At 43.0% G+C, this 16,852-nt stretch overlaps 1 protein-coding gene across 4 annotated transcripts; it reads right to left on the bottom strand.

Annotated features, from left to right (window-relative positions):
- Window positions 1–172: 172 nt before the first annotated feature.
- On the bottom strand, window positions 173–14,947 carry cstf1 (cleavage stimulation factor, 3' pre-RNA, subunit 1). Of its 4 annotated transcripts, none has more exons than XM_012873385.3 (6): window positions 14,855–14,947; window positions 14,348–14,528; window positions 13,990–14,267; window positions 13,722–13,919; window positions 9,449–9,839; window positions 173–798 (listed from the first exon to the last, which is right to left on the bottom strand). In XM_012873385.3, exons 2-6 carry the CDS (start codon window positions 14,514–14,516, stop codon window positions 539–541), a joined length of 1,296 nt encoding a protein of 431 aa, XP_012728839.1. In that variant the 5' UTR covers window positions 14,517–14,528; window positions 14,855–14,947; the 3' UTR covers window positions 173–538. The 4 variants fall into 4 exon arrangements, with proteins under 4 accessions (XP_012728839.1, XP_021177638.1, XP_036007901.1 ...); XM_021321963.2 differs by having other exon boundaries at window positions 14,348–14,525; window positions 14,855–14,925; XM_036152008.1 differs by having other exon boundaries at window positions 14,830–14,903.
- Between the last annotated feature and the right edge of the window lie 1,905 nt (window positions 14,948–16,852).

Below are 16,852 nucleotides of genomic sequence, written 5' to 3'. Positions count from 1 at the left end.
TAGTGAGTGATAGCCTGGGGGCCGTGTGTATCCCTGGCCAGTTGTGGGCCCTGCAGACTGTTGCACACGTTTTGCAGCAACTGTGTTCCTAAAATATCTCCCGGGTACCACCATAGCTGTGGGTATGAGCGCTAAACACAAACCTTTTAATCAACACACTTACACAAGCAACTTCTTTGCAATTTACTTTATTAGAAATCAAAATTACATTACAGATAAAAATGAAGTAAAAGATGAAAAAATGGAAAAGGAGACAGAGAGCCAAATGAACAGGTCATTAAGAGAACAGTCACAGCCTGCATTACCAAAGCAGTTCTCAGTTTGAAGTGACGATCATTCAACGGTTTCCCAACACAGAAGCTGGTAGGGAAGCAGGGCCACGCTTTCTGCTCTTGTGGTTTAGCGACTACAACTACTGCTTTTCTTTAGAACTGGCCGCCAACACTACGTCCCTGGTTCAAATGAACTGAAAGTGAAATAAATGGCTGGGTACAGAACCGCGAGGTGCCACTAGGTTAGTGAGGGCTTGGGGGAAGGCTCAGTCTGTGGTGGCCCGGCGGTACCAGAAGCGGGCCCTGAAGTCGTCACTGCAGGTCATGAAGCCGGGGTTAGTGGGCGAGTGGACGATGCAGCGGACGATGTTGTTGTGGCCCAGAGACAGCAGGTTCTTCCTTTCTGCCGTTCTAGAGTCCCAGCAGCAGAGACTGATGGTGCGCTCATCAGGCAGCAGCACGTAGTCCTCCGTATGGTTGAACACGCCCTGTGTCCGATGCATCTGACGGCCGCTGAGTCCTGCCCCTGAAACACAAACACCAACACATCAGGACTCGTTTCTCCACACTGGAAGCCAGAAGGTCCCGCTCCAAACTCTCCTGCTTCCACAGACAGGAGACTTACAGGACTCCGCAGGTTTTGTTACAGACATCTTTAGTAGATTCACTGAACAACACGTTAGGTTCTAGAAAGATGTCTTAGCTAATCACATCTGTTTCCAGCTTCAGGACTCTAAAACATCATCTACTCTTTACTAAAAATGCAGCAAGAGATCTGCTGACAGATTCTCAACAATTCTCATCTGGATGGGCACTGACAGATGGTTGAGTGATCAGATGGAGAGCGGTGAACTTTTAGTTTGCCAAGCCCCACCTGGTCACACCTAGTCTTAGTTTATAACGCTGTTACGAGGTGAAGACAACTCAAAATGAGATCTTTTCGTTAGTTTAGATGACAAACGAGGCCCGTCTTGGTCCCACCTTATTTATGCGCTCTGAATTAAAGAGCCAATAACTAACAGGAACAGGACTCTTGCAGCACTTAAAACCTTTTTTATATATATATTGTTCCATCTTGAAGATTAAGACTGCGATGCTGATGGCGGCACTTTGTCACAGTTCCTAAGTGAAGTTGTCACCGTCTGCAGCCAGACCCCCTGAGACCCTCAGCCCTCAAACACTAGACTTTACACTTGCTATGGTGAAACAAGCAGAACCTGTCTGACTCTGCACACACAGCAGCTGTAGATGGCTAACGGCCGCAGTAGGCTGGAAGAACGTCAGACGCAGTGGTGAACCACTTAAACCATGTTGCCATGCTTTCTAAGAGAGAGTTGAGTTTTCTCCATTTGTTGATGACAATCTGTTTTTAGTTTGTCAAGAGCATTTAGTTAATTTAAGTATATTTATACAGCACCAAGGCAATTTACAAGACAGAACCAAGCATGTACACAGATCAAGGGCTGATTAATTATTATTAAATCGAGAAATCGTTTAAAATTACTTAATTACATCAGGTTATTTCATGAGTAGTAGACAAATGAAAAAAAATGCTAATTAGCAAATAAATCAATTCTTTTTTTTAATAACAAGGATTAATCTGCAGCAAAAAACTTCCAGAATAAAAAATTAATAAAAATAAAATAAAAAATCAGCCCCTTCTGGTTGACTTAAGATCAATACAGGGCCAGCTGCCTGCCTCTGTAGTGAAAATGTCAAACAACCAAAAACTAGAGTTTCACTTGCCTTCTGGATTTCTTTGTTGTTGATTAAAAAGCATAATTCTATTGATAAAAAAACAGAACACTTCTAGTGTACTTCAAGGCTAAGTTAGTTTAGTCCACAGATAGACAATGAAATAATTACACATTCATCTAATAAGCTAAACTGCTACATGCTGAGGTGAAGTCCATAACGAGCATCCTAGCATAGATGTTGGGCTGCTACACGGGTCAGAGCTGAGTGCAGAGCTAATGAGACAGCATCCTAAATTTAAATTCAGGCATAACAAATACTTCTATTTAAAACCATTCTTACCCATGTTTAATACAATAGAAATACCTTTACTATACCACAGTGGGGAATGCCAGGTGTGAAAGTGGCAAATACAGGTGGGCGTAGACACCAGACTTACAAAATAATAACATGGAACAAAGCTACATTTAAAGTTAAGCTGTACAGCAGAAGAGAAAGAAAAATACTGTGCAATTATTATTTAATAAGGCATATTCAGATAAAAAGGAAGCGATCAATGGATCTGTCATGATTGATATTTTTTACATATTAAAGAATTATTTTCATTGTACATTTCATGGTATAAACTAAATCTCCCTCTGATGACTAAATCAGAACAGCTGTAAACTGAATTTAGAACTGCAGGGTTGAACAGATCCACATCAGGTTGAACCAAAGTTGAGCTGTTTGTAGTTCTGGAGGAAGAGCGGAGGTGATCAGCTTTTCACTCGTCATGAGTGTTAACAGGGTTCTATTGTTCTGTCCTGAATTAAGGCAGACTTTGTGTGCTGCCTTGGGTTTTGACTCAGCATCAAGATCCCAACCTGTTAGTGAATCACCAGTTCAGTCAGGAGTAGGTGCTCTGCTTAATTGGTTCAAACAGAAAAGTCTGCTTCTATGTTTGGCAAAGGTTCTGAGGCAGCAGTGGATCTGCTTCGACAGAAAGTAGACGATACTCCAAGTGCCGTTTGGGTTCACTAAGAAGACCCAAACAGCTTCTACAGTTTCAACTGTTCCCTTCCATCAAAAAAAAAAAAAAAAAAGAGTCAGATGTGGGCAAGAAGTTACGAGGAAGTGCTGCCTGAGCAAAGATGCCGTGTGTGGCTTTTCACTGGTTTCAGTAAATAAAACTAGATCTCAAAGATTCAAAATTGTAACCACGTTACCATGGTGAAATTTCTTTCTGGCCACTCTGGCTAAGAGCACACATACAAGACAAACAAACAAACAGGCAATGAATAAAGGTTACAGTGTTTTTTCTCATTATAGCGTCCAAAAGATTAAAAAATTTAGAAAAAGATGCAGATTCAAAAGTTTGTATCAGAGTCCAATGGATTTGGTATCAGTCCCTTTGTGAGTTGTAGAGCCATGTGACATGAAGTAATTGTCCTTCATGAGTCACAGATAAATAATGAGGTAATAAGGGGCTTTTGTGCAATGGTTTGATGCTTCATTTACAGAAATGTGCATTTAGATATTCTGAGATAATAGTGTGCATTTAGGCACTATATTTAAAGTGGTTGTAACATATGATGGGCTTAAACAGATTAGATGGATTGTAGCATATGATTGTAACGTGATGAACATTTGACGGACAGACTGTCAGCATGGGTCCGTTACCTTCAGCTGAGAAACCACGGCAGTAACGGTGGGGTGATTTTAAAGCATTGGACTGCAGTCTCCCATCAGGGGGCGATTGCCCTCACAGCTCCTGGGAAGAAGCTGTTTCTAAGTTTATTTGTTTTGGCTTTGAAGCTTCAGAAGCATTTACCTGATGGGAGAGGGGCAAACAGTGCATTGCCTTGGTGGGTGGCATCAGTGGAGATGCGCCTGGCCCCTCTTTGGACTCGTTCTGCTTAAATTTAGTTTAGATCCTGCAGACAGCATCCCACAATCCCCTCTGCTGTTCTCACCACCTGATCTAGGTCCTTCCTCTCCTGGACTGTGCAGGTCCCATACCATACAGCTATGCTGAGACATAAAACACTCTCTATGGTAGCTCTGTAGAAGTTCTTTAGCAGTTTAGTGGATAGTCCAGACCTTTTCAGTTTTCTGAGGAAGAAGAGCCATTGTTGGGCTTTCTTCACCAGGTGGGAGGTTTTCACAGTCCAAGAGAGGTTGGGGGAGAAGTGAATACCCAGGAATCTAATGCTGTCCACGTGCTCCACCACCTCCCCCTGTATGTAGAGAGGAGTGTGTTCAGACCTCCTGGACCTCCTGTAGTCTATTGTTACCTCCTTGGTCTTACTGCTGTTCAGGATCAGGTTGTTCCTGGAGCACCACTGTGTGAGATTGCTGACCTCATTCCTGTAGTGGGACTCATTGTTGATGGAGATGAGACCCACTAAAGTGGTGTCGTCCACAAACTTCACCAGTGTCTGTGTAGTCTGTGATGTTTCTGATGCCTCTCCACATGTTGCATGGATTGCTGCTGATGAAGTGGTCCACAAGGGATAACAGGGGTTTGCTTGATATTAAACCATATGATGCAACCACCTCCGAGCACCAACTGCTCACTCAACCCATCTATTCACCTGATGAGGCCTGAACTGATCAATCCAGTCATCTGTTGCATACGACTGCAGGCCTTCAGCTCTACATGAAACAGTGGTAGCAACACACACTGCTGTCAAGAGACACACATCTTGGATGTCTGTCAATAGCCCCTTTTCCATTGCCACTCAAAAGCCTGGGGCTCTTGAGAAGCCTGGGGCTTTTGAAATCACGGGTAGCGTTTCCATACACATTTACCCGACTAATTTTACTTTCTCCACGCTTTACTTTCCTGGGGTTTTGGTCCCCTGACCCACCCAGTATTTCTCTGCCCACTCAGGGCTTGTTGAGGGGCAAGACAGACTGTCCACCACAAAGGTGGAGTAAGGAGCGGTAAGGAGATGAGGAGTTTACAAACCCTTCAATTTTATAGCCCTAATTTGTCACAAAAAGGTGTTTTCAAATGATTTTAGGTGAGAAAGCACACCTTCAAACTTCATCTGTGCAGTCAGTTCATCAGGATTATGAGCCAATTTTAATTCTGCTTCTGGAGGAGTAGAGACCAGCCCCACTGCTGTGGTGTTTTGGAGGCCAGATCGTCTGATTTCCTTCAGACTGGATCATGTTTGTTGCAGCTGAAAAGTTACTATAAAGTGTTTACTAAATTAGTGGGAAATCTTGGCTGGATGTTTTAGGCGTTTTCAGTTAATAAGGCACAAGCAGCGAAAGCGCTTCGAAGGCCTATTGTAATAGAAATGCTTAAATGACTAGTTAGTTATTCCCAACAGAATTGGTGTTAGCGTCCACAAAAATCCACCTGAGTCCATCTATGAAATAAGATGGCTGCTTTATTGTTGGAAAATGCTTTTTTGTTGCTAGATAGACCCCATGAATGGATCAGAAACAAATCCCTAATGTAATAAAATTAAAATTTAATTAAGTTACGCTCAAAAATATTAAACTCTGCCAGCTCTAGATTTTAAAGAGATTTTCATTTAATCAAGAAGTGGGAAGTAAAAAGGCAGGTAACCTTCAAAATATAACCATGTTATGCATAAAACACTTTTGTCACTGCCGGCAATCCAGTCCTTTCGCGTTTCTTTTACGAATTTACCTTTTGATCCTTCGGCCAAGTATGTAGCGCTACTTTCTGGCCTGCACTAGACCGCGGTGAAGTTGGCTTGACATTGGACATTCAAGCTCCACGGAGTCAGCAGAGCACTCTTGAAAAACAAAAATCAAATCAGATTTGTTGGCGGTCCCACCGCGTATGGGAGAAGGGAGCAGCTGAGAGACGCTGGCTGAAATCGGAGTCCTTCAACCGGATCAACTGTGAGCTAGATCCCGCTGACTCCGCGGAGGTTGAATGTCCATTGTCAAACCAACTTCACTGCAGTCTGCACTACAGCCACCTACGCACCTAGAAGGCATTTTATTGTGGACTTAGTTAAAAGCGCTTGCTCAAAGTAGACGTGGATGAGCAGATTTGGTGTGTGAAAGAAGATACTGGAAAACATCCATATATCCTTGTTCGCCGTACCGGTAGTACAACGTAAACAATGTGTGTTTCTATGCAAGTTCGCTTCTCGGTGTTCTTGAACTGACGTCACACGTCGGAAATAGCCGATCGTACACGGAGGCAGCACTCAAACATGGAATACCATAATCGGTGTAAAAAATGCGCAATATTTCATATTTAAACTTAATTTTAACACTTTTGATACATGAATATTCAAAGTTTACCTTGTTCTGGAAGTTATTCAACGGTTTTCAGGATTTTTTTTCAGTCCAAGAGTTAGACTTTGATAGACACTTAGAACACTGCCTAGAATTAAAACGTCTCAACTATGGGAACGTTGTCAAAAAAGCATAAAGCTGATACCAGAGCACTGGAAGCTGTTAAATTTAACTAAATCAGTGGGAAGACCCTAAACTGTTAGATTTAATGTTGGCAAGTCATCTTCAAGAATATCAATGACAGCAGCAAGTTCAATTTAAAAAGCTCAGATAAGTTTCATCAGTAAGTTTTCTTTGCTAATTAGAAAGAAGTCACATGTAGCAGACTAAATGGTGCGTTGAATTCAACACAATAGCAGGCTGAACAGGGACAATGCTCTGAAGCAGCAGCAACACCAACAGGCAGAGATGGGCATCACATCGCAGGACAGACAATCGAATGCTACGCTTCCCCTTCACCAGCACGCCTCACACACTTGTAGTTGTAGAAAGGAGGGAAACCCACGATGAGGTAACATTTCTTCTTGGAGCCGTCAACATGGACCAGTAGGAATGTGAGCAGTGTGCTGCAGAGCTGTGCCTGGTTCAGACACCGACAAGCTTCCCTGCATGTTACGTCAGCCTGCAGTATGCGTTACAGAAAGCGAGGTGGACCACTAAGCTAAGAAAGTCTGTTTCAGTTCAACCCAGAAAGTGCTCAAGCAGCCAAGTTTTCAGCTAGTCAGAAATGACAACTAAATGCCAAGGCAGCACCCCACACATTCAAAGCAGCCTGAATATAAAGCAGCAAAGAGCAACCCTGTCCTGTTGCCTCGATGACCGCACTGTCAGAGGAGCCACAGCAGGCGTGATGTCCAGCTTTTAATGGCTGCTTTTAAGTTCCTTCAGTTCAAACCACGACTACGTATGCGTTTTGTGAGGTTTTTAGACACCATTAAACTGGGATTATAGGCACTGAGTGGAATCATCCTACCAAGAGAAACAGGCCGTCTGACAATCACCTTTCCCTTTACCACACCTGAACACAGACAATGCAAGAAGCTCTTCTCACACAGCAAACCTATTGTTTGATCTGTTCTAACATTCAGAGTTTAAACGTACTTCACTGATATCCATTTTGAAGTTCAGCTTAACTTCAAGGAATGTTAGCGGAGACTCTGTTCTAACCTTCCTCCCCTCTGCTCTACATTTGCTCATGTTGTTTGTCTGACCAGAGCAGACAGGAGCTGGGACAACCCTCCTGGCGCCAAACCTGGCTGGTTAAAAAACAAAATCCACCGCTACAGTACAGCAACAAAGAAAAAGTAGGGTAGATATGAACCCTGTCCTTCCATCCTCAGCAGGCAGTGTTGATGCTATTGGACCTTCTCCTTCCTAATGGCTGCAGAGCTGAACTCAGACGGGGGTTCAGAGGTGATAAGCAGAAAACATCTGTTTTAGGTGCAAAGTTGCACGGCTATTAGCTTTAAAAGGTGCTTAAAGCACCAACAGAACTAGCCCTGCTAGACGCAGAGACACTGTAGGCCTGAGGAAAGGGTGGATTCCCAGAAGCAGTGTGCAGCTGTGAACGGGATCAGCCACGACTGCTCAGGCAGGTAAACACCATGGATCTGCGGCACAGGTAGGAGATAATGCCCCACAGTCAAAGGTGAACACGCGGTATCCTGCATCACTCTGCAGCACTGAGCTCATCACACTTCAGTGATGTTGATGCATAATTTATAACTCAACAGCTTTCAGAACAATGTGCAGAAGTTCTGCTTTTGTCTAAAAAACCTCCAACTCTCCATTTGCTTCAACTATTGCGCACTTATAGGAAACATGTAAAAACGAGGTGCTAAAGCTGCACTACTGCTCAGAATACTTTGGACACATCAGCTGAGTGTTATGAGAAGAGAAAGAGTCAACCACACCTAGAAAAAGAAAATAAATATCTTGTCATATACGGTGCCTTGCAAAAGTATTTATCCCTATTCATATTCTTAATCTTTTGTTGCCTCACAACCTGGAATAAAACACAACAAAAGGACAGAATACCAGAGAACTTGGGGTGTCTAACTGCTCACTAAAGTCAGCACTTCACAGTGGTTTCAGCTGCCAGTGTCTCTGGATGAGTCTCCAGGAGCTCACCACAGCTCACCTCGGGGGTTTCTGCCCATTCCCTCAGGCTAAACTGCTCCAGCTCCTCCATGTTGGAGGCTTTTCACCTGTGAACAGAGATCTTCAAGTCTAGCCACACATTCTCAACTGGATTGAGGCTTTAACTAGGCCATTTCAACCCATTTAAATGTTTCCATTTAAACCAGCCAGTGTTGCTGTAGCAGGATGCTTCCAGTCATCGTCCTGCTACGAGCTGTGTGTCTGTAAAGCTGCAGGCTGCAGGCTAGCTACCAGAGCAGAAAGCCTGATTTACTCACTAGATAACATCCCTTTGTTAAAGCTGTGATTCTATAAGAAGCAAGCTGCAGAATGTCACAGTAATCAGTACAATAAGCACACACTACATTTGTGGGTCTTTATACTTTTGCTAAATATTAAAACAGAAGAAATGCAAAAGTGCATTTGCATAAATCAATATAATCTTGGAAGAAGTTGGAATAATTATTGCTTTTCTGTTTTAAATAAAAATTAGATCATATACAGCTGAGCAATATATCTAATTTAAAAATATTATATATAAAAAGATAAGACTATATTGTTTATATGGAGATGGTCCATGTTGTATTGGAATTATGCTTCTATGTATTCCAGTAGGTTATTTTTCAGCTGTTTCTCATATTTATCTACAGCTGTTTGTTAAAAAATGTGCCTTTGAGACATTTGGGACAAAGCTTCAATTCAGAGATGCCTTTGTATAATTGCTTTATGAAAAGAAAAATATATGGAGATATTATTTTTGGTCCATATGGCCAGCCCTAAATGACATTCTACATTTTCTCCCTCTGAAGGTTATTATACCATGAGGCTCTCATACCAGCCCATACAAATGGGGCTCTCCCCTGTAGTTTGCACCTTTCTCTCCTATTTACAGCCGTCTGATCTGGAGACATCTTCCTGTTGCTGTCATCTCTTCCTCAGAGTCCTCTGGTCTCATCCTGCAGTGTGAGGCTTTTGGTTTTCACCACTGCTTCTAAAGCTTTGCTCCAAAGGGATTCTATTCTTCATTTCTAAGCTTAAGTGGAAAGGAATTCATGAACCTGAATGTTCCTTACCTGTGTACTTGACCAGTGTCCGACCGGTAGAGATCTCCCAAAGTTTGGACACCGAGTCTTTTCCACTGGAAAGGATGTACTTGGAATTCTTGGAGAAGATGGCGGAGCAGACCTCGGCTCCATCGTGAGCCTTCTCAAAGGTGCTGACGCAGCGGTTGGAGACACCGTCCCACAGCTTGATGCTCCCGTCCTTGCTGCAGGTGACGTAGCTATTGGCAGTGGGGTTGTAGCTGACGCCGCTGATGGTGTCTGTGTGCTGGTCCAGTGGGTTACAGGAGACAAAGCACTGGAAAGTGTTGACATCATAGAGGCGCAGTGTGGGGTGCTGTGTTCCCACCAACAAGAAGTCTCCAGAGGGGTGGAAGGAGATTGAACGCAGCATTTCTGCTTCCTGCAGGCAGCAGACACACAATAGTCAGCACATCATTATATGGACACTTTGTAAGTCTTCTGTAAACAACTTGTCAAAAGCTACAGATGCTAATTCACAGCGTAACAGTAAAAATGCAAGATTTGATTAAACAAAACCCAACATTTTAATAAGCGATCAGCCAATAAGTTATGGCAACCAATACAGCCTGGACCTGTCAAAGCATCTGCTCCACAGACTTCAGGTCAGCTGTAAAACCTGCTGCCAACGTGCTGAGAAGAGCGCAGCTGTCCACACAGGCCTTTATGGAGGAGGTGGCAAGAAGAACAGTATTGTTTGAATTACTTCCACTACACGCGTGTTTGGATGATATCAAAACCTGGATGACTTTGAATTTCCTGCACTTAAATTCTGACAAGACAGAAGTTGTCATCATTGGACAAGAGTCCTCAAAAAATAAACTTTAGTCATTAATCAATCACTTAATCTGGTTAGAATTAACTTGGCCTCTGGTAATAAAGTAAAAAATCTTGGTGTTATTTTTGACCAAGACATGTCATTTAAATCCCATATTAAACAGGTTTCCAGAGTTTCCTTTTTTCACCTCCGGAATATCGCTATAATTAGAAACATTCTGTCCAGGGGTGACGCTGAAAAACTAGTTCATGCATTTGTTACTTCAAGGCTGGACTATTGTAATTCTTTACTATCAGGAAGTCCACAAAATGCAGTTCAAAGCCTTCAGCTGATCCAAAATGCTGCAGCAAGAGTTCTGATGAAAATCAACAAGAGGGATCATATTTCTCCAATTTTAGCTTCCCTTCATTGGCTTCCTGTTAAATCAAGAATAGAATTTAAAATTCTCCTTCTAACGTATAAAGCCCTTCATAATCAAGCTCCATCATATATCAGAGCTCTGATTACCCCGTATGTTCCTAACAGAGCACTTCGCTCTCAGACTGCAGGTCTGCTGGTGGTTCCTAGAGTCTCTAAAAGTAGAATGGGAGGCAGATCCTTTAGCTATCAGGCTCCTCTCCTGTGGAACCAACTCCCAGTTTTGGTCCGTGAGGCAGAGACTAGGGCTGCAACTAACGATTATTTTAATAATCGATTAATCGATCAATTGTTTTTACGATTAATCAATGAATCGGGCGGGAAAAAAGGTTTGATTTCCATTTCTTTTTTCCAAAATTTAACATTTGGAATGAAAGCGTTAATCAGCGCACACAAAACACAAGATGCTACTTAGGTGTTTTGTTACAATAATATTAGGTAATGAATAATTTAGCTTTTCATAAAGAAGTTTATGTTGACTAGATTGTAACTCAATCTAATCAGAAATTTAACACACCAAAAGTGAAGCTGTAAAACTGGGGTGTCAAATGTGGTTTGGTCAAACCTCACCGTTGAACTAGGACATCTATTGAGCTAGGTGGAAAAAACATCAGACCCGAGGTGGGGGACTGTGCATTTACATTAACAAAGCTTGGTGCACAAACTCTGCTATTGTTGAGAGACATTGCTCAGCTAACCTTGAGTTTCTCATGGTTAAATGCAGACCGTTCTATCTGCCACGGGAGTTCACTTCTATTATCACTGCAGCCTACATTCTCCCTGACGCTGATGCTAAGTCTGCTATGGAAGAACTTCACGCAGCCATCAGCGAACAACAGACCGTTCACCCTGAAGCTGCTACTGTAATTTCACCAGCATGTTTCCTGCCACACCAGAGGAAACAAAACTTTAGACCACATGTACACAAACGTGGCTGGAGCCTACATCACGACCCCCCCCCCCCCCCCACCTGGGTCAGTCAGATCACCTTTCTTTGTTCCTCACCTCTCATCAATGGTGTGAAGCCATCAGTGAAGACCATCAAGGTGTGGCCTGCAGGAGCAGATTCATCACTTCAGGAAAGGTTTCTACACACAGACTGAAGGATGTTTGCTTCTCAAGCCACCAGTGGCTCTCACACAGACATCGACTGTTCCGCCTCCTCTGTACTGGATTACATTAATACCACCATTGACAATGTTACAACCCAGAAGCAGATCACCACGTAACCAAATCTGAAGCCATGGATGAACGAGAAGGTGCGACTCCTATTGAAGACACGCAACACTGCCTTCAGATCAGGAGATGCACAAGCCTGCAGCTCAGCCAGAGCAAATCTGAAAAGGAGCATCAAAGAGGCCAAGTACTGCTACAAGCTTAAGATAGAGGGACACTTTTCCAACGCTGACCCCCGACGCATGTGGCAGGGATTTAAGGCCATCAGTGACTATAAACCCACTCATTCCACCTCTGCAGCCACTGATGTCTACTTCCTGAACGAGCTGAATGACTTTTATGCTCGCTTTGAAAGAGACAACAGTGAAACTGCCACCAAGCTCAAATCCTCAGCCGACCACCCACCAATCACTCTCTCCTCCACAGATGTCTGCACTGAGCAGGATCAGCACGCACAAGGCAGCTGGAGCAGATAACATCCCTGGACGCGTGCTAAGGGCATGTGCGGAGCAGCTCGCTGGGGTTTTTACAGACATTTTCAACCTGTCTCTTGCCCAAGCAGCTGTACCAACATGCTTCAAATGCACTTCCATTGTGCCAGTGCCAAAACACTCCAGCCCAAAGTGCCTTGATGACTACCGCCCTGTAGCACTCACACCAATCGTAATGAAGTGCTTTGAGCGGCTTGTCCTGGCACACCTAAAAGACTCGCTACCATCCACATTGGACTCACACCAGTTCGCATACCGCAGCAATAGGAGCACAGAGGATGCAGTTTCCATGGCACTGCACTCTGTGCTCACACATCTGGACAATAAGAACACTTATGCAATCGACACTGTCATCCCAGCTAAGTTAATAGCCAAACTTCCAGACCTGCTCCATGTGCAACTGGATTTTGGACTCTCTGACCAACAGACCCCAGAACGTCCAATCAGGCTCCAACTGCTCCACGTCCATCACGCTCAACACTGGTGTACCACAGGGCTGTGTGCTAAGCCCGTTTCTCTACTCCCTCTTCACCCACCACTGCAAACCTGTGTACGCATCCAACTCCATCATCAAGTTTGCAGATATATATATCCTGTATATTATATTCGGTACATATCCAGCTGTAAATTTAGTTCACAATACTAGTTATCTATATATTATACTCATAGGACAAATCTATCAGTAAAATTCTGTTTATAATAATATCCATCTCTATATTTATTCAGTAATAACCCATGTCCTGTACTTATGGAACCATTGTTTATCCTGAACTTGCTGCTATTGCACTTCTGGTTAGACCTGAACTGCATTTCGTTGCCTTGTACCTGTTCCTGTGTAATGACAATAAAGTTGAATCTAATCTAGGGAAATAATTGGGCGTAACAATGAAACCAGAGCAGAATCATCACTTCTGACAATCAAATAAAGCACCAGCCCATTTCATAGACTGTTGCAGCACAAGCTGCATTTTATGTACTATACTACATGCTACATGTGTCCTACACAGATTTCTTCCAAGAACGTTCATTCTATAAGTTTTTCAAATGTTTTGTCTTTAAAGAATCAAAAAGGCTGTTAGATATTTAATACTTTTTATTTGTTCTGCGTTTTAAAATTTTTGACAGTGTCCTGAAGGGATGTTTATGTCTCGTTTTTTCAGTGTTTTTAATTTGGGTCTGCTTCTTATCATTCTGAGCTTCTCACCAAATTTCATTATGGTTACATAACAACAATAAAGACTCTTGATTCTTGAAAAGTTAGTTTAGAGCCCTGCTCCTCTGTCCTATACAGAACCTTCCCTCAGCTGTTCATGTTGAAACAATGCTCACCTCTTTACCCACCAGTGGTCAGGATTATGTGTTGGCTCATTATAAAAGTTAATAATTACACAGGATAACTAACCTGTATATATTTAAAAGCTCTTTTGGCAGAGGGCTTGGAGTAGTCGAACAGTTTCAGGGTGTAGTCTCTTGAGCCAGATGCTAGGATCTGTTCGCTTGGGTGGAAGGCCAGGCAGGTGACTTCATCCACATGATCATAAAGCGTACGGATGACGGGATGATTCTCCATGTTTTGCTGCGCCGTCTCATTCATCATCACCTAAAAGAGACACGTGGTTAGAAAGGCCAGCCCGACTCTACTCTTCACTGCACGATGCAGCCCGCCTCACCTCGATGGGCATGGCGCTTTTGGCCAGCATGCGCTCTGTGTCCAGGATCTTGATGGACGCGTCCGCCGACCCCGTGGCGATAAGCTGACCGTCCCGGCTGTATGTGGCCACGCGGCAAGGACCCTTATGGGACGTGACGTAGCAGGTCTCGTACTCCGAGGCCTCCGGGGACATGGTCTGCACATCTGCATCAAACTCCAGATCAATGCCGACCCCCGGAGCCACTGTATCTGAGCGGCCAATAGCATACTGGACGGCGCTGTCGTCGTTCTCCATCCCTGCAACAGAATCCACTCCGCGCGGTTAGTTTTAGGGGGACACGCCGCGGCCACAGTGGGGACGGCTGGGGGCAGCTCACCCATCTTCGCCAGCTGCATCAGCTGCTCGGAGGGCGACACCACGCTCTGGGGCTTCACCTCATTGATGAGGCTGTTGGCGATGCTGTTGTATCCGTCGTGGAGCAGCTGGCTGATGATGAGCCTGTACAGGTGCTGTCGGTCCTTCAGAGTCGGCTTAGGACGATACATGGTGGCTCCCTGCTGCAACGGAGTTAGCGGACACCAAGCACAGAGAGTCATTCAATTATTCAAGGGCGACATTTGCTCTAAACATTAAAAGCTGCACGGCGCTGTGAACGCGCTTCCACAAACAATGGCTAAAATGTTACTCCTGTATGTTTCTGTGGCTCACGTTAGCGTGGATGCTACTGCTAACGCTGCGGGAAACAACCGTCCGCTAACTGAAACAAGGCTCCACCCTCACTGAGCGTCCGACCACATTACAACCACAACGCCAACACTCCTGTCCGAAGCGGAAATTCTGTTTAAAAATAATTTTTACAATTAAAACTTTAGGAATATCCAACCCTGAATGAAGTTCCGATGGCGCTCCTGGACTCAGACTTGCGTTACGTCCAACGTAATGGACGTGTTTACGTCACCAAACTGATTCGCTCGAGGGAGTTCTTCTTCTTCTTCTTGTTGATTTTATTGGCGGTTGGCAACAAACTTTAAGTAGCATTACCGCCACCTACTGGTATGGAGTGTGGTTCGAAATGGACTATCAACTTATATAATTATTTATCTCTTCCTACTCCTACCTTTAATATATAATTTAACTAAATGAATTTCCTATTTATATATACCTACATACTCTCATCCATTTTTATATATATCTTTATAATCCACCCCCCTAGATCATGCACCCATTCACACACACACCTATTTTAATCATATTCTTTGAAATAATTTAGTTTTCTTTAAATATTTAATAATTATTTGTATATGTTTACTCCCCGAATTCTTCCTCAAAATATCTATCAAATTAATCTTTTCCTTAATACATTCAAACTCTCTTTTCATACACCTTCTTTCTCTTTCATACTTATGGCATTCTAACATAACATGTTCTATCGTTTCATATCTGTCACAATACTCACATTTTCCATTATTATGCTTTTGTATTTTAAAAAGTGTATAATTAAGACCTGTATGCCCTAATCTTAATCTTGTTATCACCCTTCCTTCCTTTCTATTTCTTCTTTCATTTCTTTTCTCTCCTACTATCTTCTGTATTTTATAAAACCATCTTCCTGTTTTTTCTTCATCCCACCTTTTTTGCCATTTTTCCATCAGTTTTTCTTTAACCATACTCTTTCCCTCATATTTACTTGTTTTAACTTTAAAACTAATATTATTATGAATTGCCCTTTTTGCCATATTATCTGCCCTCTCATTTCCTTCTACCCCTATATGAGCTGGAATCCATACAAATACAACTACCAGCCCCATATTCTGTATTCTATACAATGTATAAAATATTTCTAATAATATATCCATCCTACTATCTGATTGAACAGCTCGAGGGAGTTGGGTTTCTTCTTCTGCCTTATCGCCACCTGCTGGTATGGAGTGTGAACTGGAACGACGTACATTAAAAAAAAAATAATAACTCCTATCCTGTCAAATAAACCAATGAGTCTGTTTAAAATAATTTAACAAAGTCTAAGATATTGAACTTCTCTGTAATAATTCAACGGATTTAAAGCTTATTTTAATTTTGGAAAGACTGTCAATCAACTGAATTATTAATTTTTGCATTTCTGGCAGTACAAATTATTGAACAAAATATGTTCTATAATTGCATCTTCTCCACAATAACCCCATTACCTGTATTGTGTTTGGGTATTATGTATAAGATGCTGTTTAATCCTGTATGTCAAATCTGAGACATAATACGACTATCTCTTCTTGACTTTTTGTCACTTCCAGCACTGTATTGTATTTCTATCAATATGTCTGGTCTGCTTTCTGAACAACTGTTTTTCATACTAAGTAGTGATGTCATCAGTGTAGGAAAGAAAAAGAAAGCTGACTAAAGAGACACCGATCTGCACACGGCTGCCCTAACTCTCTATTCTGGTGGATCTCAGCGAGGAATATAGAATAGAATAGAATTCAACTTTATTGTCATTGCACTGTCACAAGCACAAGCAACGAAATGTGGTCTCTCTGCTTTTAACCCATCCCCTAGGGGAGCAGTGGGCTGCCACTGTGCGGCGCCCGGGAAGCGGTCTGGGGTTAAGGGTCTTGCTCAGGGACCCAGAGTGCACCGGGGATTGAACCGGGTACTTGCATCCTTCTCTGAGTGCAAGCGTGCTGCTCTAACCACTAGGCCAGCACTCCCCCTAGAGTGAGAGATCCAGCCCTCGTGGACGTGGCTGTGAACGGCAGGGCAGAGGCTGTGGGCATGGACAGTGGTCCTGTTCTGATGCATGTTAAAACTGTGGACAATTGCAACATTAAAAAAATGACTGCCTGCAGGAACTGCAGCAGCTTGATGCTGCTGCAGGTCCCTTCTCAAC

This window comes from Fundulus heteroclitus, chromosome 20 (assembly GCF_011125445.2).
Source record: "Fundulus heteroclitus isolate FHET01 chromosome 20, MU-UCD_Fhet_4.1, whole genome shotgun sequence".
Taxonomy (NCBI): Eukaryota; Metazoa; Chordata; class Actinopteri; order Cyprinodontiformes; family Fundulidae; genus Fundulus; species Fundulus heteroclitus.
Note: the sequence above shows the minus strand (reverse complement) of the source record. Positions and strands in the feature narration are given on the sequence as shown.

Coding starts and splice junctions, on each gene's coding strand:
- cstf1 (XM_012873385.3), bottom strand. CDS start 14,516: ATGTATCGTCCTAAGCCGACTCTGAAGGACCGACAGCACCTGTACAGG. Junction 13,920..13,989: donor AAAGCGCCATGCCCATCGAG/GTGAGGCGGGCT, acceptor TGTCTCTTTTAG/GTGATGATGAATGAGACGGC. Junction 799..9,448: donor GACACTGGTCAAGTACACAG/GTAAGGAACATT, acceptor TTTGTGTTTCAG/GGGCAGGACTCAGCGGCCGT.